Source organism: Asterias rubens, chromosome 14, assembly GCF_902459465.1.
Source record: "Asterias rubens chromosome 14, eAstRub1.3, whole genome shotgun sequence".
NCBI classification, from domain to species: domain Eukaryota; kingdom Metazoa; phylum Echinodermata; class Asteroidea; order Forcipulatida; family Asteriidae; genus Asterias; species Asterias rubens.
The window spans coordinates 7,967,120-7,990,316 of NC_047075.1; the positions used below are offsets into that span (position 1 = coordinate 7,967,120).

The window sequence follows — 23,197 nt, forward strand, 5'->3', positions numbered from 1 at the left end:
GTTACGTTGATGTGTGTTGCTGATTGAGTCAGACTATTCAATTTAATTCAAGAATATACATATTGTATTTCCATACTCTCGTAAAAGAATAACAACAGTTACATAAAATAACAACAGTTACATGTATTACGGAGTAAAGCAAGACATTATACTAATATTGACGCAAATTATCGGTCAGCTTCCTTACTGTTCTATGGCTCTATGTCTTTTTGTGGGAGATCCGTTGACATGTGTTTCAGATTTTGATTGATTTGACTGCTAAATGGGAGTGCCGTAAAGATTACACGCACTGCAAAGCGGAGTGTTTTGCGCTAAACGCTCGTAAAAACCACTGTTAATGGGGACATCGATCACGACGAGCACATTACATGTATGTGAAAAGAACTCGGGAGCTGAAGGTAGGAATTTATATTCCTCCTAAAATTGTCTAGATTGTAGGATGGAGGTAAACATGCACCAGGAAAGGAGTTCAAAAGAGATGCAGTAAGTGGAATAAAGCTGTTGGAATGGCTCTTTATTCTACATCTCAGCAAATCAAGAGTGTATGGGTGAGAAGAAACAGAAAGCTTGGTTTGAGTGACGGGCAAAGTTTGAGTTGTGGATAGTCCTCTTAAAACGGTTCAGATTATATGATGGCGGGAAACATGTACCAGGCAAGGAGTTCCAAAATGGAATAAAGCTGTTGGAATGGCACCTTCGTTCTACATCTCAGTAAGTAAATAGTGCATAGGTGAGAAGAAGTTGAAAATCTGGCTTCAGGCTGGACAATTCTGATAGTCTAACTACGGTCTAACCGGCAAGAAAGAGCAGTTTTGTTTGTAATGGTAGTAATAATTAACATTGGCTTCGTAATAGCGTTCGTATCCGTCACTCAGTGACGCTCCTGGCGCTGTAAAATTCAGTGTTGTCATGCTATGGTATGTGGAGTTACTTTTGTTGAGTAATTACCAATAGTGTCCAGTGCCTTTAATAGTCTTTATCCCTATTATTCCTCGTTATTGATACACGGTGGACTTGCAATAAACTCATGGAAGATTCCCGACCAAATGTAGTAAGCCTACATGCTGTTCCTTTTGTTTCGAAAATAGATTATCTATTATAATCACATACAATGACTGCATTCGTTCGTTGTGTTATGTCACGCCCTGATGGGCGTTCTGTTCATTTATTTTCAAGAAGCAGTTCGTGAAATCTTACAGAAAAGTTTCTGAAATTAACTGATACCGTCTGAACTCTAAATAAACTACTCAATGTACGCATGCGTCCATTTAGGACGTTAAAGTGTCTGGGTACTTTTTACACAATGTCCACAGATTTACATTGAACTAAAATAGTTTGAAGATAATGGTAGTAGAAAGCTTCCCTTAAAATATTACTCCTGATGAGGTGCTGTAGTTTTTGAGAAGAGTAAAACAGCGTCACGAAATTCTTTTAGTCTCAGTTTTAGCATGTAAAAACGAACAATTCTTTTACCATAACATACCATAACTGGTTACTACGTTTTTACATGAAAAATAATTAATATAATTATCGTTGTGACTTTTTGTCTTCTTTCTTATTTCTCAAAAACTACAGCACCTCAGCAAGTAATTATTTGAAGGGAGGCTTCCCACTATCATTATCTTCAAACTATTTAAGTTTAGTGTAAATCTGTGGACATTGTGTTCAAAGTACCAACACCCTTTAAAACAAAACCCATTCATATTTGCATGCAGGTGGGATCATCGGGTGTGTTCAACGAGTACAAGTCAATATGAAAATTCCCCCGAGACAGTGGACCGGTCTATGTTACAAAACATCCAGCGAGTAAACTACCTTGATATGTGTACTACAGACATATTAGATTAATATGTTGTGTGTAACGCACTGTTTTTCGTTTTTTTCCCCCCAATATACGGTTCCTTCTTTTTATTTGTTGAGAGTTTCATCATGTGAACAAAATCCCCAACACCATGTAAAACGAGCCTAATAGTTAAACTTAAAGATTAATTATTGAGATAAGAAACATAAAAAAAACCAGACGAAATAACCAGACTTCATGAAAGATGGAACTGGAGGTTCATCAGGTTCTTTAGACTTCTTGAAAGATGGAACCGGATCTTCATCAGGTTCTTTAGACTAATTCAAAGATGGAACCGGATCTTCATCAGGTTCTTCAGACTTCCTGAAAGATGGAACCGGATCTTCCTCGGGTTCTTCAGCCTTCTTGAAAGATGGAACCGGATCTTCATCAGGTTCTTTAGACTTCTTGAAAGATGGAACCGGATCTTCATCAGGTTCTTTAGACTAATTGAAAGATGGAACCGGATCTTCATCAGGTTCTTCAGACTTCCTGAAAGATGGAACCGGATCTTCCTCGGTTTCTTCAGCCTTCTTTAAAGATGGAACCGGATCTTCATCAGGTTCTTCAGAACTCCTGAAAGATGGACCCGGATCTTCATCAGGTTCTTCAGAGTTCCTGAAAGATGGAATCGGATCTTCATCAGGTTCTTCAGACTTCCTGAAAGATGGAACCGGATCTTCATCAGGTTCTTCAGACCTCCTAAAAGATGAAACCGGATCTTCATCAGGTTCTTCAGACCTCCTGAAAGATGGACCCGAATCTTCATCAGGTTCTTCAGACTTCCTGAAAGATGGAACCGGATCTTCATCAGGTTCTTCAGACTTCCTGAAAGATGGAACCGGATCTTCATCAGGTTCTTCAGACTTCCTGAAAGATGGAACCGGATCTTCATCAGGTTCTTCAGACTTCCTGAAAGATGGAACCGGATCTTCATCAGGTTCTCCAGACTCCTTGAAAGATGGAACCAGATCTTCGCCAGACTTCAAACGAGAGCGAACATTACACCATGGATTTGGACCCGACTGCACTCCGGAGCAAGCAGGAGGATTTTGATTTGGCTCCAAATTACAGAGAGCTGGAACCGGATCTCCATCTGACTCAAAGAGAGATGGATCCTGCTGGCCAAATGTGAAAAAAAAGGTTTAGAATCCATAACAAAAACAAGTCGTTTTCTTTATTAAAGACAGTGTACACTATTGGTAATTGTCAAAGACCAGTCTTCTCACTTGGTGTATCTCAACATTTGCATAAAGAACAAACCTGTGAAAATTGGAGCTCAATTGGTCATCGAAGTTGCGAGATAATAATGTAAGAAAAAAACACCCTGGTCACACAAAGTTGTGTGCTTTCAGATGCTTGATTTCGAGACCTCAAATTCGAAACTTGAGGTCTCAAAATCAAATTTGTGGAAAATTACTTCTTGCTCGAAAACTACGTCACTTCAGAGGGAGCCGTTTCTCACAATGTTTTATACTATCAACCTCTCCCTATTACTCGTTACCGAGGTTTTATGATAATAATTAGTTTGAGTAGTTACCAATAGTGTACACTGCCTTTAAAAAGGACACGTTGCCTTGGATCGGGCGAGTTGGTCCATGAAAAGCGTCTTGAACAACGTTTGTTTTGGAAATGCATTGGTTGGAAATATGTTTTTGAAAGTAGAATTTAATGATGCACACAAACATTTCTCGAAATTGCACGGTTTCCCTTGAGCGTCGTGAACTAACACGGCATGCCATTTTGTGGTTTCAAATTTCCCACTCCGCAAAATGGCCGACCGACTTAAGTCGCAAAGTAAAATGAAAACCTTGCAGTTTCAAGGCATATTCGTGTGGATCATTATATTCTACTTTTAAAACATCTTTCTAACCAAATGCATTTCATACCAAACGGTTTTAAAACACCTTTCATAGACCAACTCGCCCGATCCAAACCAACCTTTCCCTTTAATTTTATAGTGAAGCTGTCTTCCCACCCGGGCCTTGTTTCACAAAGCTGCTGATCATGAGCAGCGTACCAGCCATACATTGTATAGGTCATATGGGTGGTAACATTTAAAGGCAGTGAACACTATTGGTAATTACTCAAAATAAGTATTATCATAAAACCTTTCTTGATTACGAGTAATGGGGAGAGGTTGATAGTATAAAACATTGTGAGAAACAGCTCCCCCTGAAGTGACGTAGTTTTCGAGAAAGAAGTAATTTTTTTGCGAATTTGATTTCGAGACCTCAGATTTAGAATGTGAGGTCTTGGAATCAAGCATCTGAAAGCACACAACTTCATGTGACCATGGTGCGACAAGGGTGTTTTTTCTTTCATTAATATCTCGAACCTTCGACGACCGATTGAGCTCAAATTTTCACAGGTTTGTTATTTTATGCATATTTATTGAGATACACGAAGACTAGTTTTTGACATTATTTTACCAAAAGTGTCCAATGTCTTTAATTGGTAAGCATAATTTTTGTTTGATTGGCTTATTTTTCGCTAACGCAGCTGTTTCCACCGGTTAGTTATAATTATCGCAATTTATATACGTTTGTAAATATTTAAAACAATCAAACAATCCGATAACCAAGGTATACATTTCCATTCAGCAGCGTGAGGATTCTATGAACATTGAAGACACAGTACACTTTTGATTATTATTCAAATTAATTGTAAGCAAGCGAGCCGTGGAGAGCTGTTGATAGTATAAAACATTGTGAGAAACTGCTGCCTATGAAGTAAGCGTAGTTTGTGAGAAAGAGGTACTGTCCCATTCAAATATTAAAATACTTCGACCCGAAGCCTTGTGCATGTCAAACCATACAAAGTAATTGAGCAAGAGCGTTTTTTTCTTTCTTTATTCTTGTGTAACTTCATTCATTTCAGATACATTTATTTCATGTCAACATCAATCAATACGGTGTGATAACATTGTTCAGAAAACATATAATAACCAGTACTAAGGAAAACTTAATCCAATTAATGAACAATAAATAAAAACTAGTTTGACGTTAACATGTAGGAAAAAGAAGAAGCAAAAGCTTGTTTACCTCTTCCCTATAGACAAGGACAATTTACACAAAAACGTACACTTCGATGACCATGTGAGTCAAAATTTCCACAGTTTTGTTCCGTTATGTTGTGATACACCAAGTGAGAATATTGCTCTTTGACAGTTATCAAAGGTATTCAGTGTCTTAATAAATAAAAAATATGTGGACAAAATAATTTTAGCCTACCCTCAGCAGAGGTCGGGACGAGGCGCCGACCCCCAACAAAACCAGCACAAAGGCAACGGCACGCATTTCGCTTGATATAATCTTCAACACTGCACAGTTGATAATTGTTGATACCTTGCTATTTTGCTCACAGCTTAGGCCTGCATTTTATACTCAACACCTCACAAGTGGCCCATACGATAAAAGCAGTTTATACTTCGCTTGTAGATACCAACATTTTTTTATCACTTGAAGGTTCGTAATAATTAAAATCTTGAGGACTTGTGTTTCAAGTGTTAATCAAGTTGAAAACGAGATATCAACACGTATAGGGCCTTGAGACAAACTGTCCTAAATTTAAGCTTACAATAAATAATATTTATTTCAATATTAAACACTTTATATAGCGCCAAATACATTAAAAATGCTCCTGTTAGGCGGTTTACAACAAGACAAACTATCATTAAAGGCATTGGTCAATATATTAGTAATAACTCAAAATAATTCTTAGCATAAAACCTTACTTGGTAACGAGTAATGGGGAGAGGTTGATAGTATAAAACATTGTGAGAAACGGCTCCCTCTGAAGTGACGTAGTTTTCAAGAAAGAAGACATTTCTCACGAATTTGATTTTGCGACCTCATAAGATTTTGAGGTCTTGATTGAAGGCAAACATCTTAAAGCATGCAACCTCGTGTGACAATGGTGCTTTTTCTTTCACAGTTATCTCGCAGCTTCGACGACCAAGTTGAGCTCAAATTTTCACAGGTTTGTCATTGTATGCATATGTTAAGAAACACCAAGTGAGAAGACTGGTCTTTGACAGGTACCAATTGTGTCCAGTGTCTTCAATCGACATTTCCAAAGGTTTGTTAACTTATTCATATGTTGGGATACACCAAGTAAGAAATACAGAAAAACATTTAAGAAATTCATTTTTTGGGGGGTCTGTTTTTTTTTCTTTCTTCTTCTCACTATCAAAAGTTTATTCACGTGGTGGGCAAATGGCAATCAATGAAATCAATCAAACCATAACACGTTATAGGCATTACTATGAAAGGCGTAATCCACCAAACGATCAATATATGAGGTATTTTAATACCAGATGTTTGATGCATTCAGATTGCTCAAATATTTTGACTCGAGTTATTTTAAACTAGTGTATTGGAACATACAATTATCTTTGCAAGTGTATAGGCCTACTTTAGGAGAAGTTGTATTTCATGAGCAGTTCATGTCTGATGTATTTTAATGCCTGCAATTGTTATACTGTGGAAACAAGCCTTTACACCTTGATACCTTGTCAATATAGAGACGTAATGCTGAGCGTTTCTTTTAAAGGTAAGTTCAAGCAATCATTAGAATGCTATAACCATTGCACACTTTCGGAACAGAAAAAAAAACTTCACAGATTTACAGATAACTTACAGGATTAACAGAAGGTAATAGTGAAAGACTTCTCTTTAAATATTATTACATGAAATGCTTTACTTTTTGAGAAAACATAAAAACAATATTATTATTATTATTTTTTTTTTTTTTTGGGGGGGGGCATCAATGTCATGCAAAATGTGTAATCTATTTTTCACTATTTTCTCGTGACCCGGATGGCCGATCAATCCCCAACTTTTACAGGTTTGTTATAGTTTGTGTATATGGTGGATAACATATAGTGCTTACACTGCCAGCAAATGTCTTGTTATAGCAAAAGCAATTCTGTAATGTTCCTTTAATGCCATTGGAAACTTTCGGTAAACAGTATTTTCCAAAGACCCACACTTCGTTTATCACAACTTATATAAACAAATAACAAACCTGTGAAATTTTGGCTCAATCGGTCATCGGAGTTGGGAGAAAATAACGGGGAAAACCCTCCCTTGTTTACGCACGTTTCGCCGTGTCATAACATTGTGTTTAAAATAAATCCGTAATTCTCGATATCGAGAATTGATAATTGTTTTAATGTTTTCTCAAAAAGTAAAGCATTTAATGGAATAATATTTCAAGAGAAGTCTTTCACCATTACCTTCTGTAAGCCCTGTAGGTTATTTGTAAATCTGTGAACTTTTTTTGTTTGTTCATCCGAAAGTGTCCAACGGCTTTAAAGGAACACGTTGCCTTGGATCGGACGAGTTGGTCTATGAAAAGCGTTTGAAACCGCTTGTTATGAAATGCATATGGTTAGAAAGATGTTTTTTTTAAAGTAGAATATAATGATCCACACAAGTATCACTAAAAACTGCACGGTTTTCCTTTTACGTCGCGAACTATCACGGTCGGCCATTTATGGGAGTCAAAATGTTGACTCCCATAAATGGCCGACCGTGTTCGTCAACGAGGTAAAAAGAAAACCACGCAATTTCGAGCCATATTTGTGTAGATCATTGTATTATACTTTTAAAACATCTTTCTAACCATATGCTTTTTATAACAAACGCTTACAAACACTTTTCAAAGACCAACTCGGCCGACCAAAAGCAACGTGTTCCTTTAAGCTAAGCCAGTGCACTTTCCTACAAGAGAAAATAATTGTCCCTGTATTTCTGCGGGTTGGATCGGCTGCATTTTGCACCACAGCACAATGTTAACCATTACATGGTGCTTCAGATCCCGTATCGTAGTTTACACGTAGTCCCCAAAACCTTGCAGGACCAAATGCTAGATGTAACAGCGACAGTGACGTCACTGAATGGCGGCTATAAGAAGCCACTGTTATGTTTTATTATTATATTATAATACAGGTTTTCTCGGTCAATTTCGGCAAATGAACAGCCAATTTAACCACAAACCTATTCTATTTCGCGCGAAATCGAATGCTACAAAAAAGGGTCATTCGATTTCGTTTTATGATTAGTAAAATGTAATGTTGCGTCATTCGATTTACCAAAATGTTTATTCAATTTAACCCTCTAGTCCCTGCACCGCCCGAGTTTCTGAAAACCAATTTTTCAAAATTCTTGCAGTAAACAACTGGAATCGTAGTTCAATTTTTAACAGATAGCTTAATATTTATGCACAATTTTGTACCCTTTCAGTAATGTTTGTATAAAAGTACAAGCTCCCATTGGGAACAATAATCGGCTCTCTAATATTTTTTTGTAAGGATAAAATTGACACAATAGCTTTTCAAGGCCTTTATCTGACTCTCTAATATTTGTTATATAGAGTCAGATAAAAGCCTTGGAAAGCTATTGTGTCCATTTTATCCTTACAAAAAAATATTCGAGAGCCGATTATTGTTCCCAATGGGAGCTTGTACTTTTATACAAACATTACCGAAAGGGTAAAAAATTGTGCGTGTGTGTCACGAACAAGAATGACGATACGCTAAATTTAAGGGCTAAAGGCATTTGACTCGACTCAAAACGAGATTGAATGGCCGAATTCTGAATTTGAAACGCAGTAAAAAGGCAAACCAGCTTTAATTCGAGCGCATGAAAATGAATTTGACTGCTCATAATAAGTCTTTACAATCATCATTATTATTTATCCACAGTGTCAGCATAAATATTCTGCTTTGACTGGAATACACACTGCTCAACATGGTGACTAAAAGGCACAACATTTGTTTGTCAACAATGGTTCTTGCCTTCGTTGTGTCAAACATATTCTTAATTTCATCAAATCACTGGTCGATTGATCGCTCCAAACCGAAACCTTATCTGAAAAGTATGAAGATTAGTTCTCACCGACACAGCAATGTCAGCGATGTAAAATCGAAGTCGGAACCAATAAGTCTGCAGAACAGTTCCAAAGAACAAAATGATAAAGTTGAACGCTCCAAGGAAGTAAAACCGAAATCGGAACTAAAAAGTCTGCAGACCAATTCAAGAGAGCAAAAGGACACAGTTGAACACTTAAATTTAGAAGTTAAACCTACCTCGGAACTGAAAACTCTGCAGAACCAAACCTTACTACACAAGAACGACACAGATGAACGCCTAAGATTAGGATCGGAACCAACAAGTCTGCAGAATAGTTTCAAACAACGTAAGGACACAGATGATCGCTCCAAGCTAGAAGTGAAGGCAGATTCGGACCTGCAAACTCTACAGAATAATTCAAAACAGAACACGGACAAAGCTGAACGACCTAAGCTGGAAGTAAAACCAACATCGGAATTGAAAACCTTTCAACACAAGGACGACACAGATGAACGGCCAAAGTTAGATGTTCAACCAAAACCAGAACCAAAAGGTCTGCAGAATAGTTCCAAACAACACAATGACAAAGCTGAACGATCCAATTTAGACTTGAAGGCAGCTACAGAACTGCAAACTCTGCAGAACAACTCGAAACAGGAAAAGGACACAGTTGAACAATCAAAGTTAGAAGAACCAACATCGAAACTTAAAACTCAGCAGAACCAATCCGAACATCAGAAGGCCACAGTTGAACGTTCCGAGTTAGATGTGAAACCAAAATCGGATCTGAATAATGCGCAGAATAACTCAATACAGTACAACGGAGACAAAGTTCACAACAAACTTCCCATAAAGGGTCCTCTTGCGACGGAACTTGTCATAAAGAAAGACCAAAAGAAGCTGCCGATAAAACCTGGGCCTCTATACAGTGATGACGTCATAAATCCATACCCGTTTAAACTTGTACGGAGTCCAGCTGAATGTGGGATTGTATCTCCACCGTACGGCAATGTATTCCTAGTGGTTCTTGTTGCATGTCGTCATAAAGAAATCGAAGATAGAATACTGATTCGAAAGACATGGGGAAAGGTCAAAGTTCACGAGGGAAAATCCATTTTGGTGAGATTTCTAGTTGGTTTACCGCACACGCTAAATGAGGAGAATGTGATTCAAAAAGAGACTGCAGAATATGGAGACATCATTCAAGGGGACTTTTTTGATTCTTATAAAAATATGACCTTAAAGGTGTTGCTTGGGTTGAAGTGGGCGGGGCTTAAGTGCCCAAACGCCACCTACGTCATGAACTTGGACTCTGACATGTTTGTGAACGTGTACAACCTCGTGACCCTGCTAACGGATTCCCCACGTGTGGAGTTTGCAAAGGGTAACCTAAAACCCTTTTCACGACCATTACGTCACAGACACTCGAAATGGTACACACCAGTGGACATGTACCCCGAACCATCGTACCCGCCATATTTAAATGGACCTGCCTACGTCATGTCAGGTGACCTTCCAGTGCGCATATTTAATGAGTCTGTACATGTGCGGTACATACCTTGGGATGACGTCTTCATTGGCCTCGTTATGAAGAAGATTAAAGTCTCACCAGTGAGAGGAAGACATTTTGAAGATAAAGCAAATCTAAAGCGCCCCCAAGCGGTACTCGGTGCCATAAGAAGAGGAATAGCAACTCACGTGGGACATCAGGTGACGTCGAATCCGGTACTCGTGGAAATGTGGAAAAATATTTCAGCAAACATTAAACATTAAAGGGCCTGGACACTAATGGTAATTACTCAAAATAGTTATTAGCATAAAACGTGGCTTGGTAATGAGGAATGGGGAGAGGTTGATAGTATAAAACATTGTGAGAAACGGCTCCCTTTGAAGTCACGTAGTTTTCGAGAAAGATGTAATTTCCCATGAATTTGATGTCGATACCTCAGATTTCGAATGCGAGGTCTCGAAATGAAGCACGTGTGACAAGGGTGTTTTTCTGTCATTACTATCTCGCAACTTCGACGACCGATTGAGCTCAAATTTGTACAAGTTTGTGAGTGTATGCATATGTTGAGATACACTAAGTGAGAAGACTGGACTTTGACAATTACCAATAGTGTCCAGTGTCGTTCAAGCCACTGGACACTATAACTTATGTAATTACTCAAAATAATAGTTGTTAGCAGAACAAAACTTACTAGATAACGAGTAATGGAGAGCTGTTGATAGTAAAACACATTGTGAGAGACGGTGTCCCGGGGAATTCTGTCTATCGGTTGCCGAGATTCTGTCCCCCTCTAAAAACTAAATATAAACATTTAAAAAACTGTGCCATTTAACACCTGATGACGTCATTACATTCTTTTGCTCGTTTTTAAATAACCACAGCACATCAGCTGGTACAATTTTAAAGGATTTGGGTACCTTTTCAAAATGTCCATAGATTTACATTAAAATAACAGGGTTTGAAAATAATGATAGTGGAAAGCTTCCCTTCAAATGTCACTTACTGAGGTGCTGTAGTTTTTGAGAAATGAGTAAAACAATGTCATGAAATTACGTTTGTAAATGATTAAAGTCATTTTTGTCTCATGAGACGAAAACTATTTTCATGACATTGTTTTACTCATTTCCCAAAAACTACAGCACCTCAGCACGTAATATTTTCAGGGAAGCTTTCTACTATCATTATCTTCAAACTGTGTAAGTTTAGTGTAAATCTATGGACATTGTGTTTTTTGTCCTACAAAAGTTACATAGACCCTATAAGGAAACCTTTCTACCATCATCATCTTCAAACTGTGTTAGTCTGTGGATATCGTGTTTTTTTTTTTTCCTACAAAAAGTACCTGAACCCTTTTAAATGTGTGTTTAGGAAAACAGTCACCATAGCAGCATTCTGCAACACACAATTATAAACTAAATCTACACAAATCTGGGGTGTGTTGAATGTGCACATGTCGTTGTGCCCACGTTGGTTTAACAATAGAGTATTGTTCTCTCCTAACTACGTGTATATTCTCAGCGTTTTATAGAAATATTTACAAAGAGATCAATATTATGAGGTCTATTGTAAACAGATGGTGCCTGCATTTAGACTGCTCAACAATTTGGATTCAAGTTAATTTATTACCAGTATAATTATTAAACACAACGTGGGAATATCTTTGCAATTGAACGAGATGTGCAGTTGTCTGATGTCAATTTTGAAGATTTGAGTCAGAGTTTGCTATGGTAAAGGGTATGTTTCTGAAGTTATTATTTCGATTAATGCTTAGCCTTGTTAATTTTTTAGTTTATTGAATGTAGTGTTTGTTTGTTTGTTTGTTTGTTTGTTTGTTTGTTTATTTGTGTGTGTGTGTGTTTGTTTGTTTGTTTGTTTGTTTGTTTGTTTGTTTGTTTGTTTGTTTGTTTGTTTGTTTGTTTGTTTGTTTGTTTGTTTGTTTGTTTGTTTGTTTGTTTGTTTGTTTGTTTGTTTGTTTGTTTGTTTGTTTGTTTGTTTGTTTGTTTGTTGTTTGTTTGTTTGTTTGTTTGTGTGTGTGTTTGTGTGTGTGTTTGTTTGTTTGTTTGTTTGTTTGTTTGTTTGTTTGTTTGTTTGTTTGTTTGTTTGTTTGTTTGTTTGTTTGTTTGTTTGTTTGTTTGTTTGTTTGTTTGTTTGTTTGTTTGTTTGTTTGTTTGTTTGTTTGTTTGCCTGCCTGCCTGCCTGCCTGCCTGCCTGCCTGCCTGCCTGTCTGTCTGTCTGTCTGTCTGTCTGTCTGTCTGTCTGTCTGTCTGTCTGTCTGTCTGTCTGCCTGTCTGTCTGTCTGTCTGTCTGTCTGTCTGTCTGTCTGTCTGTCTGTCTGTCTGTCTGTCTGTCTGTCTGTCTGTCTGTCTGTCTGTCTGTCTGTCTGTCTGTCTGTTTGTTTCTTTGTTTGTTTGTTGGTTGATTTGTTTTCTAGCCTCCTTATTGAGCTCATATCCAATCATTCATGGGGAGACCGATCTTTCTCACATGCTGCCCCTCGTCTATGGAATAAATTGCCTGCACTAGTTAAATCATCCGTTTCTTTGACCCATTTCAACAACTAAAAACACATCTTTTCAACGCGGAATTCACTTTTTGACGTACCAATGTCCTAAATGTATTAACAATGAATAGTGTCGAAATTGTTGGAAACAAAGCCGGTACGGTTTGTTTTGGTGAAGCATCATGGAAATGAGTTGAAAAAATTAATTGGTGCAATGTTGTTTGTCCACAGGGTCTGATTTGTCTACATCACCCACCAACATCATGCTTACAAAAAGCGAATTCGTTTATTTATTCACGCTGCTTCTCGCATTCGTCGTTTCAAATTTCGTGATTATTTCATTAACTGACTGCTCGAGCGAACTTGGTGAAATGGAGTCTCTATTTGAGATGGAGTTTAAAGAGTTAGAGAATGTTAAGACGGGCCGAGAGAGACCACGTAACCTGTTCATAAAAAGCTCAACGTTTGATGTACAACCGAAGTTGGATCTCAAAGGTCTGCAGAATGACTCTGTAAAACGAAACAAAGAAGATAAAGGTGAACATAAAATCCCACCACAGCGCCCTCTTGTGACCGAACGACTCATCAAGAAAGACACAAACGAACATGGGCCTCTATACAGTGATGAGGTCATAAATCCATACCCGTTTAAACTTGTACGTAGTCCAACTGAATGTAGGATTGTATCTCCACCGTACGGCAATGTATTCCTAGTGGTTCTTGTTGCATGTCGTCATAAAGAAGTAAAGGATAGAAGTCTGATTCGGAGGACATGGGGAAAGGTCAAAGTTCACAAGGGAAAATCCATTTTGGTGAGATTTCTAGTTGGTTTACCGCACACGCTAAATGAGGAGAATGTAATTCAAAAAGAGACTGCAGAATATGGAGACATCATTCAAGGGGACTTTTTTGATTCTTATAAAAATATGACCTTAAAGGTGTTGCTTGGGTTGAAGTGGGCGGGGCTTAAATGCCCAAACGCCACCTACGTCATGAACTTGGACTCTGACATGTTCGTGAACGTGTACAACCTTGTGACGTTATTGGAGACTTCCCCACGTGTGAGATTCGCAAAAGGTGTCCTTAAGGCGTCCACGAGACCAATACGTAAAAGGTACTCGAAATGGTACACACCAGTTGAAATGTACCCCGAACCATCGTACCCGCCATATTTAAATGGACCTGCCTACGTCATGTCAGGTGACCTTCCAGCGCGCATATTTAATGAGTCTGTACATGTGCGGTACATACCTTGGGATGACGTCTTTATTGGACTAGTCATGAAAAGGATTAACGTGACTCCGTTGGCAGGGAACCATTTTGAAGATTATCCAAATTTGAAACACACTTCTGAAGTATTTAACACAATAAGTAATGGAATAGCAACGTATATAAGACACCAGCGAAAGGAAGAACCAGTTTTCGTGGATATATGGAACAATATTTCGAGGAGTGTGAATCCCAATTGATTGTTATTAAGCATACTCTTGTCAACACTCTGGATAGTGTTACATAGTGGCGTGCAATCATTTTGTTAAGCGTGATTTCGAGACAAGAAACCTGTTAAATTCCAGCAGCGGTCTGAGTTTAAGCGGTTTGTAAAACATGTAACCTCAGACGCTGTAAATTATTATTATTATTATTATTTTTTTTTTAATTGTCATGATTTGTCAGTTTTTAATTGAGCAACAAATTATTTATGGTACATCACTCTTGGTACCAATGAATAACAACTTTGTGTATAATTACTTGTGTGAGCTACGACTTTAAATTAGTTAATAGATTATTAAAGATCATAATTAAAATACAAATATCAGCTTAAAGATACTTTAAAGTTGTTATATGTTTTTTTTCCCCCGATACATCGATGTCAAACAATATAAATAATGCTAAAAACGTCTTATATAGCGCAGAATGCGCCTAAAAAGACGCACAAGACGCTTCACATAAACATGAAATAATAACAAATAATAATAATAATCGCACAATGCATTTTACAAAACCTGTCCTAAACGGTTCTTTTCAGCTAGATGTCTTGAGGGTGATTTCTCAAAGAGTTAAGACTAATCTTATCCCGACTTAGGACGAGTTACTCGTCCTAACTTAGGACTATCCTACGGTTTTTAGTATATTCTAGGACAAGTCCTAAGTTAGTCCTAACTCTTTTAGCCTTGCTCAAGGCAGTCGCATTATTCGCTCCGAAAAGACGCCGCTGTAAACCCACCCGTATTATACCCTGTGCGTGGTGCGTGCGATCACACCGCATGACCCACCCGTATACACATTGTCACATCGTACGACTACTGTGCACAAAAGTCATCCGCACTCGTACCACTAACCGCATGCGGAGGCCGTCAGGCCGACAGCCTTGTCGGGTCTGTAACTTCCGGGTTTAATGTGTTGTATTAAAAAATTTCCACAAGTGGAAAAAATTGGGGGTGTGGGGGGGGGGGGGCTCTCTCGGATATGCTTGTATGCAGACCATGAACATGTATATCTTTCGTCAGACCTATCAGACAACACAGGATGTGAGGCAAATGAATTATTCATTTTGAAGTCCAATCACGCACGCCTATCATGCTCGCTGAGCGTCCGTGGTGATGGTGTGTGATGTAGACATGTTTCGTCTTTCGCGGGCATTATGGTAATGAGCTGACCGTGGGAACTCTTCGCTAATTATAGTAATGAGGTCAGTGGCTTCAACACAGACCCTACAAGGCTGTCGGCCTTACGGCCGACGCATGCGGATAGTGTACGGGGGCATCGTGTCGTGCGATGTTACGCACAGTGAATACGGGTGGGTTTTTATACAGCGGCGGTCTTTTTTCGGAGTGAATAATTCGACTGCCTTGAGCAAGGCTATAACTCTTTGTGAAATCGACCCTTGAACTCGTTTTTACATGGCCCCGAACATGAATGTACACGACTGCCATCGGACCCACTCCTAAATATTAAACAGAAGTTTGTGTTTTATGTTTGAAGAATTTGCATTTTGTATTAAAGGAACACGTTGCCTTGGATCGGTCGAGTTGGTGTTTGAAAAGAGTTTTTAACCGTTTGTTATATAAATGCATAATATGGTTAGAAAGATGTTTTAAAAGTAGTATACAATGATCAACACTATGCCTCGAAATGGTGAGGTTTTCTTTTTACTTTGAGAACTAACACGGTCGGCCATTCATTGGAGTGAAACATTTTGACTTCCATAAATGGCCGACCGTGTTTGTCGACGAGGTAAAAGGAAAACCGTGCAATTTTGAGTGATACTTGTGTGGATCATTATACTCTACATTAACATATCTTTCTAATCATTGTCAAACAAACGGTTTCAAACGCTTTTCAAAGACCAACTCGACCGATCCAAGGCAACGTGATCATTTAATTGCTATGATGCCAAGTCAACATTTATGTTTTACAAACATTGATTGCAAAATTGAGTGCATCGAATAAACACGAGGTGCAATTATAGACTAGTTCACTTCAAAGAAAGAAATCGTTGTTGGTATAGTCAAAATTGTACCGAAATGTGCATTCTTTAAACATAGCTTTATACATAATTTGAAGAGAAAACAAAAATGTTACCGTTGAAAATGAATTGTAATTATTTAATTTATTTGTTAATTTATTATTGGACACTATTGGTAATTGTCAAAGACCAGTCTTCGCGCTTGGTGTATTTCAACATATGCATTAAATAACAAACCTGTGAAAAGTTGAGCTCAATTGGTAGTCAAAGTTGCGAGATAATAATAAAAGAAAAAACACCCTTGTCACACGAAGTTGTGTGCTTTCAGATGCTTGATTTCGGGACCTCAAGATCTAATTCTGAGGTCTCGAAATCAAATTCGTGGAGAATTACTTCTTTCTCGAAAACCACGATACTTCAGAGGGAACTGTTTCTCACAGTGTTTTATATAACTATCAACAGCTCCCCATTACTTGTTACCAATTTGGGTTTTATGCTAATAATGATTTTAAATAATTACCAGTAAAGTGTTCACTGCCTTTAATATTTTATGGAGAAATCTAGGGTTGGTACACTGCTGGGCCAGATTTTATAGAGCTGCTTAACGGCCGAGTTTGTGCTCACAGCGTGAATCCCATACTGCTCACCGTAAGCTCAAAAAGGCATGCTAACATTTCAGTGCTTAGTGCACGGAGGTTAATGACGTGTAATACAAATCAATTGTAAACGCGCCAGATGTTCTCGCTAACATGTAAATACGCTTTAAAGGATTTTGGTACTTTTTCAAAATGTCCACAGATTTACATTAAACTTACAGGGTTTGAAGATATTGATAGTGGAAAGCTTCTCTTCAAATATTACTGACTGAGGTGCTGTATGAGTAAAACAAGTCACAAAATCATTTTCGTCCCCTGAGACCAAAATGATTTTAGCATGTAAAATCCCCTTAACCAGTTATGATATTATACCAAAACCATAGCATAACTGGTTAATACGTTTTTACATGCTTAAACTGAGACGAAAATTATTACTTTTACTCATTTCTCAAAACTACAGCACCTCAGTAAGTAAAATTTCAATGGAAGCTTTCTACTACCATAATCTTCAAACCGTGTAAATTTAATGTAAATCTGTGGACATTGTGTTTTTTGTTAGGAAAAAGTACATATACCCTTTAACCTTAGCATTAATTTTGTCTCTTCTACAGTAAGCACACAAATGTGCTGACCGTTAAGCAGCACTATGAAATTGGGCGCTGTTTCTTCATGGCCCCAAATTAAAAGAGCTGCATAAGCACAAAATTTGCTAAGCACCACAAAATTATGCTTACCAGAATAAGGTTACCAATCAAATCACCATGTCACATGTACTATTTGTGACTGGTACTCTGCTTATTTCTGCTGAGCAGAAAGGTGCTTAGCATAATTATCTGCGTAGAAGCTCTATGAAATTGGGCCCTATCATAACGGCTACAACTCTCAGCACTTTTTGCTGTTTGTGTAGAGGCCCCAAATGGTGTTTACGTAAAACAGATTATAATATAAATCAGATTATAACGCAACGCAATTTTTAAGTAATCTACCCTTGAACTTGACCGTGTAACAATGGAGTCGGCAAAACTAGGTTGTTCAAACCACTGACGTCACAAACACAATCACAATGGACGCAGATTTGCATTGATCCATTTTAATCAATTTATCCCTTTGCAACCGTTACTGCAACTCTTTATGTTTGACCGACTAATCAATATTTTAAGGAAATACAAATCAATAGTATTGTTTCAAGTTAATACAGCTGTTTTTAATACAAACGTGTGTTGGTAGCGTGATTTGGTCTGTGCATACGTGTTTAGGTTTATACGTGAGAGGGTCATAAACACGCAGACAGGTCGGTGTAATGCAGGATTTGTATAGTCCAGCGATCGTTGCTGCAGGTATTTTTTATGTTATTCATATAATTTGTAGTTAAAGACAGTGAACACTATTGGTAATTGTCGAAGACCAGTCTTCTCACTCGGTGTATCTCAACATAATATGCACAACAACAAAAATCTTGAGGAAATTTGAGCTCAATCGGTCGTCGAAGTTGCGTGATAATAATGAGAGAGAACAAAACATCCTTTTCACACGAAGTTGTGTGATTTCAGATGCTTGATTTCGAGACCTCCAAATTTAATTCTGAGGTCTCGAAATCAAATTCGTGGAAAATTACTTCTTTCTCGAAAAGTACGTTACTTGTTTTATACTACCAACCTCTTCCCATTACTCGTTGACAAGTAATGATTTTGAGTAATTACCAATAGTGTCCACTGCCTTTAACGTATTTAGGTTTGACAAAGATTACCAACAAACGGTCTCTAAGGGACATTTCGTATCCCACTGTGCATACTATTTGTTTTCTCTTGATGTGGAGTTATACTACTCCGTTTATTCAACAACAAACATCAGCAACAAACATGATTATCAATAATAATAAACAAGACTTATAAGCGCATTTTACAAGATTCAATGCGCTGGTATAAGAGAGCTACGAAAAAGTATGTTTATGAGCGAGAAGAGAGTAGATGTGTTTTTAATTTACTCTTGAGTGTCTGGACTATGTTGGCGTTTCGAATATGATTTGGTAGGGAGAGATCCAGCATCGGGCACCAGCGACTGAAAAGGACCGGTCCCCTGCCCATTTGTGAGTGCGAGGGATTGTTATGATTCTGGGTGGAGCGGAGACCATTCCAGTCAAGTTTAAAATTTAGAGACTCTGTGATGTATTGTGGAAGTACTGTGCTATGTGCATGTTCACTGATGTTTTGAAAACAAGCTCCAATAAATACTGATAGGTTTTCTCGGTCAATTTCGACAAATGAGCGGCCAATTTAACCACCAAGCTATTCTTTTTCGCGCGAAAACGAATGCTACTAAAAATGGGTCATTCGATTTCGTTTTTGATTAGTCAATTGTAATGTTGCGCCATTCGATTTAACAAAATATTTTAATAATCATTCAATTTAACAATTCACCAAAGCAGCATTCAAATTCGCAGACGCTTCTTGAGGCGTGTGTGTCACGAAAAAGAATGACGCTACGCTAAATTGAACAGAGTACTAAAGGGATTTGACTCAACTCAAAACGAAATTGAATGGCCGAATTCTGAATTTGAAACGCAGTAACTACTGTAGAGGCAAAACAGCTTTAATTCGAACGCATGAAAATGAAACTGACTGCTCATTTCTGAATATGACCAAGAAAACCTATATTATAAATAATATGAGCAACCTATTGTTTATTCGAAAATTTAACAAATTATATGAACATAAACATAGGCCCTAGACTTTTGGATGATTTTCTAAAACGCCAAAAGTTTGACCTCATAAATTTGCAACTGGATATCGTGTATTCAAGTCTCATTTCAAATTAATTCCTTGAAAAATACACAAATACAAATCAACAGCTCTTCATTTTGTTGTTACCAAATAAGTTCTACGCTTACAGTTTTTTTAAAGCAATTACAGTAGTGTCCGATACATTTAAACTCACAGCTACAGGCATGCGTCTTGAACACCCTGCAGGTTGAATATGTGCGCAATATTACTACGTTTTTAAAGCGGAAATGACGTCACGCGCAAGGCAGTTAATCCATACTTTATCCATCATTTTGTAATTTGTCATTTTTTCCCCTTGACATTCCTTTAGAGTAACCTCTGACCTCTACCAAACACCTTACCATGGCGAAGTTGAATTTCACAATGGTGGCACTTCTAGTTCTTTTCTGCACTACTGCGAATGTCTTGATTCTCTTCGTAACGGACTGGGCACGGGAATTAAAATACTGGGAAGTGAAATTTGAGGCCGAGGTTGAAGAGTTAGCCTCTCGAGCCCTAATGTTGAGTGATGTACGGCCATCATTGAACAGCACCACCACTATAGTCAAGCATGACGCAATACAAAAGGAGGTTGAGCATCCATATTCATTCAAAGTTATCAGCAAATCTCCCGGATGCGAAAGTGTCTATCCCACTAAAGGCAATGTGTTTCTACTCATTTTGGTTGCATGCCGACCCAAGGAAATCAAAGATAGAATTCTTATTCGGAAGACATGGGGTAAGGTCAAATTTCACAAGGACAAACCAATATTGGTGAAGTTTTTAATAGCCTTGCCGAGTAACATCCTTGAGAGGAGTCTAGTCGAAGACGAGATCGCAGAGTACGGGGACATCATCCAGGGCGACTTTATAGATTCTTATAAAAATATGACCTTAAAGGTGTTGATGGGGTTAAAGTGGGCGGGGCTTAAATGCCCAAACGCCACCTACGTCATGAACTTAGACTCTGACATGTTTGTGAATGTGTACAACCTCGTGACGTTATTGGAGACTTCCCCGCGGGAGAGATTCGCAATTGGGCACTTAATAGAGAATGCCAAACCGTTCCGTAAAAAGGACGCCAAGTGGCACACGCCAGTGGAAATGTACCCTGACAAATATTATCCGCCATATTTAAATGGGCCTGCCTACGTCATGTCAGGTGACTTGCCAGGGCTTATCTTCAATGCGTCTTCGCAAGTGACGTACTTACCCTGGGATGACGTGTTCGTCGGCATCGTTATGAAGAAGATTGGAATCGAACCGTTGAGCGGGAAACATTTTGAAGATTACCCGAAACTTAATAATACTTCAGCTATACTAAACGCTATAAAGGGAGGGATAGCAACACACGTGGCACATCAAAATGAACCAAATCCAACATTATCAGAAATATGGAAGAATGTATCTAAAAGTATCTTTATTAATTAGACCGTTAGGCGTTGGCATCATCCAACTTCAATCTTAGAGATTAACTGATGATTTTAAAAACAATTTAAGGTATCGTGACCGAACGGATATTAAGAGCACTGAGTTCAAGCTCTTGTTTTGTATTTTTGTTCAGCAGAGAGTTTTCCCTTTGAAACAATTATTTGGCCCACATTTGATAAAACTGCAAGCGATTTTCAATATTTTTTTTAAAACATTATATTTGTCGAAACCGCTGGACTAACCCCATGTGAACTATACAATTTTTGAAACTAAAAATTGATGAAACTGCTAGGCTACCTACCCCTTGTGATTGTTGCATTTTTTGTAATTTTTTGTTGATTATGATTACCCTTTGTGATTTTCTATTTTTTTGCCAGAATTTCATAAAACTTCGCCTTCGCCTCGTGAAATGGAACATTCCAAATTTTACTTTGCGATAATATTCCTCCCTTTCCACTCTGAGCCACTCAATATTTGTTTACTATCAACCTCTCCCATCACTTGTAACAAAGTAAGGTTTTACGCTAATAACTATTTTGACTAATAACCAATAGTGTCTACTGCCTTTGAATAAAACACCCAGTTTTGTGTGGCTACGTTCAACAAGAAACGTGTAAATTGTATTTTATTGTTTGAGTTTCGATCCATTGGGCGGGATGGCTGTAAAGGCCAGCCCGTCCTAAACACTTAAATAAAACGGACATAAACAGATACGAGACAATACAGAAGAATAAATAAATGTGACTCGGAAACAGATCTGGCGATTCTCTGATTATATTTCCTGTACAATAGACCTTATGCACGTGACGTCATTTCAGTAGGGCGCCCTCACCTATAGGTCAAAAGGAGGTTGTTCATTGGCCAATACTGTGCGCCGCGCGTACAAATCCGTGCGTCTCAATTGTTTCCTCACCGTTTTTCCTCTAAGATGGCGGCTGGATGACGTCAATGCATAATGTCTATAATAAATAGCATGTACTTACATTATAGATTTATAATACGTAAAGACAGTGGACATTATTGGTAATTGTCAAAGACCCGTCTTCTCACTTAGTGAATCTCAACATATGCATATAATTAACAAACCGGTGAATTCTTTTAGCTCAATTGGTCGTCGGAGTTGCGAGATAACTATGAAAGAAAAAAAACACACCCATGTCAGACGAAGTTGTGTGCTTTCAGATGCTTAATTTCGAGACCTCAAATTCTAAACTTGAGGTCTCGAAATCAAATTCGTGGAAAATTACTTCTTTCTCGAAAACTACGTCACTTCAGATGGAGCCGTCCCTCACAATGTTTCATACTATCAACCTCTCCCATTACTCGTTACCAAGTGAATTTAATGGTGATAATTATTTTGAGTAATTACCATTTTAGTGTCCACTGCCTGAATCTTATGTGAATACTAAATGAATCTTATGTACCTCTGTGTTATGATTTGTTTAATTTGTGACAGAATTTTATTGAAACCTTAGTGAGTTTTACAATAATAGGTCAACAGTTTATAAAAACATTTTAAAGTATGATTACCCTTTGTGACTTTCTCAATTTTCCCCCAAAATTTGATGAAACTGCTCAACTAACCTTTTGTGAATTTTACTTTTTTTTACAATTTTGTATGCAAGGCTACAATGTAAAGCTTGTTTGCCTTGTTTTGGCTACAGCCATGTTGAATCTTTAGCCAACATTTGATGATTACACAAGGCATTTTCAGCAAAAAGACGTTTAGACGTTTCTTCCTTGTTTCATTTTCGGTAGAAAATTGATTATTACAGAAGGCCTCAATACATTTTCCGGCAAAAAATGACAATTTTACAAGGCTATAGCCTTTTTGCATTTTTAGCAAAATTTATAGTTACACAAGGCAATTTTTCAGCAATAGTTGATAATTTTAACAAACAAATTGATAATACACAAGCCTTGTTGCATTTTCAGCAAAATTTTATAATTACACCAAACTTTATTCTTGTTGCATTTTTGTGCAAATTTTTTTAAAATTACACATAGCCTTGTTACATTTTCAGCAAAATGTTATAATATTAATAACAATTTAGCTTTGTTGCATTATTTAGCAAGAATTAGACAAAGTTTGATAATTACACAATTTTCAGCAAAATTTGATAATATAAACCAAAATTTGATAATCTTACAAGACTATAGCCTTGCTGCATTTTACAGCAAAATTTGAAAATTACATAAAACTATACTCTTGTTGGCATTTTTCAGCAAAATTTGATA

General features: G+C 37.7%; 3 protein-coding genes across 3 annotated transcripts; all 3 read left to right on the top strand.

The window, feature by feature from the left end:
• The first annotated feature begins 2,038 nt into the window (after nt 1-2,038).
• LOC117299620 (hyphally regulated cell wall protein 1-like) lies at nt 2,039-2,896 on the top strand. The gene is made up of 2 exons (XM_033783170.1): nt 2,039-2,108; nt 2,319-2,896. The coding sequence occupies exons 1-2, from the start codon at nt 2,039-2,041 to the stop codon at nt 2,894-2,896; spliced, it is 648 nt and encodes a 215-aa protein (XP_033639061.1).
• A 10,182-nt stretch (nt 2,897-13,078) lies between these two features.
• LOC117299623 (beta-1,3-galactosyltransferase 5-like) lies at nt 13,079-14,181 on the top strand. The gene has a single exon (XM_033783172.1). The coding sequence runs from the start codon at nt 13,079-13,081 to the stop codon at nt 14,174-14,176; it is 1,098 nt and encodes a 365-aa protein (XP_033639063.1). The 3' UTR covers nt 14,177-14,181.
• Nucleotides 14,182-18,034: 3,853 nt separating this feature from the next.
• Nucleotides 18,035-21,299, top strand: LOC117299464 (beta-1,3-galactosyltransferase 5-like). The gene is made up of 2 exons (XM_033783002.1): nt 18,035-18,106; nt 19,860-21,299. The coding sequence occupies exon 2, from the start codon at nt 19,892-19,894 to the stop codon at nt 20,957-20,959; it is 1,068 nt and encodes a 355-aa protein (XP_033638893.1). The 5' UTR covers nt 18,035-18,106; nt 19,860-19,891; the 3' UTR covers nt 20,960-21,299.
• The last annotated feature ends 1,898 nt before the right edge of the window (nt 21,300-23,197 follow it).

Excerpts from the sequence above, each read along its gene's own strand:
- LOC117299623 (XM_033783172.1), top strand. The coding sequence starts at position 13,079 with ATGGAGTCTCTATTTGAGATGGAGTTTAAAGAGTTAGAGAATGTTAAG.
- LOC117299464 (XM_033783002.1), top strand. The coding sequence starts at position 19,892 with ATGGCGAAGTTGAATTTCACAATGGTGGCACTTCTAGTTCTTTTCTGC.
- LOC117299620 (XM_033783170.1), top strand. The coding sequence starts at position 2,039 with ATGAAAGATGGAACTGGAGGTTCATCAGGTTCTTTAGACTTCTTGAAA. Across the intron at positions 2,109-2,318 it reads TGGAACCGGATCTTCATCAG|GTTCTTCAGACTTCCTGAAA; the intron begins GTTCTTTAGACT and ends GATCTTCATCAG.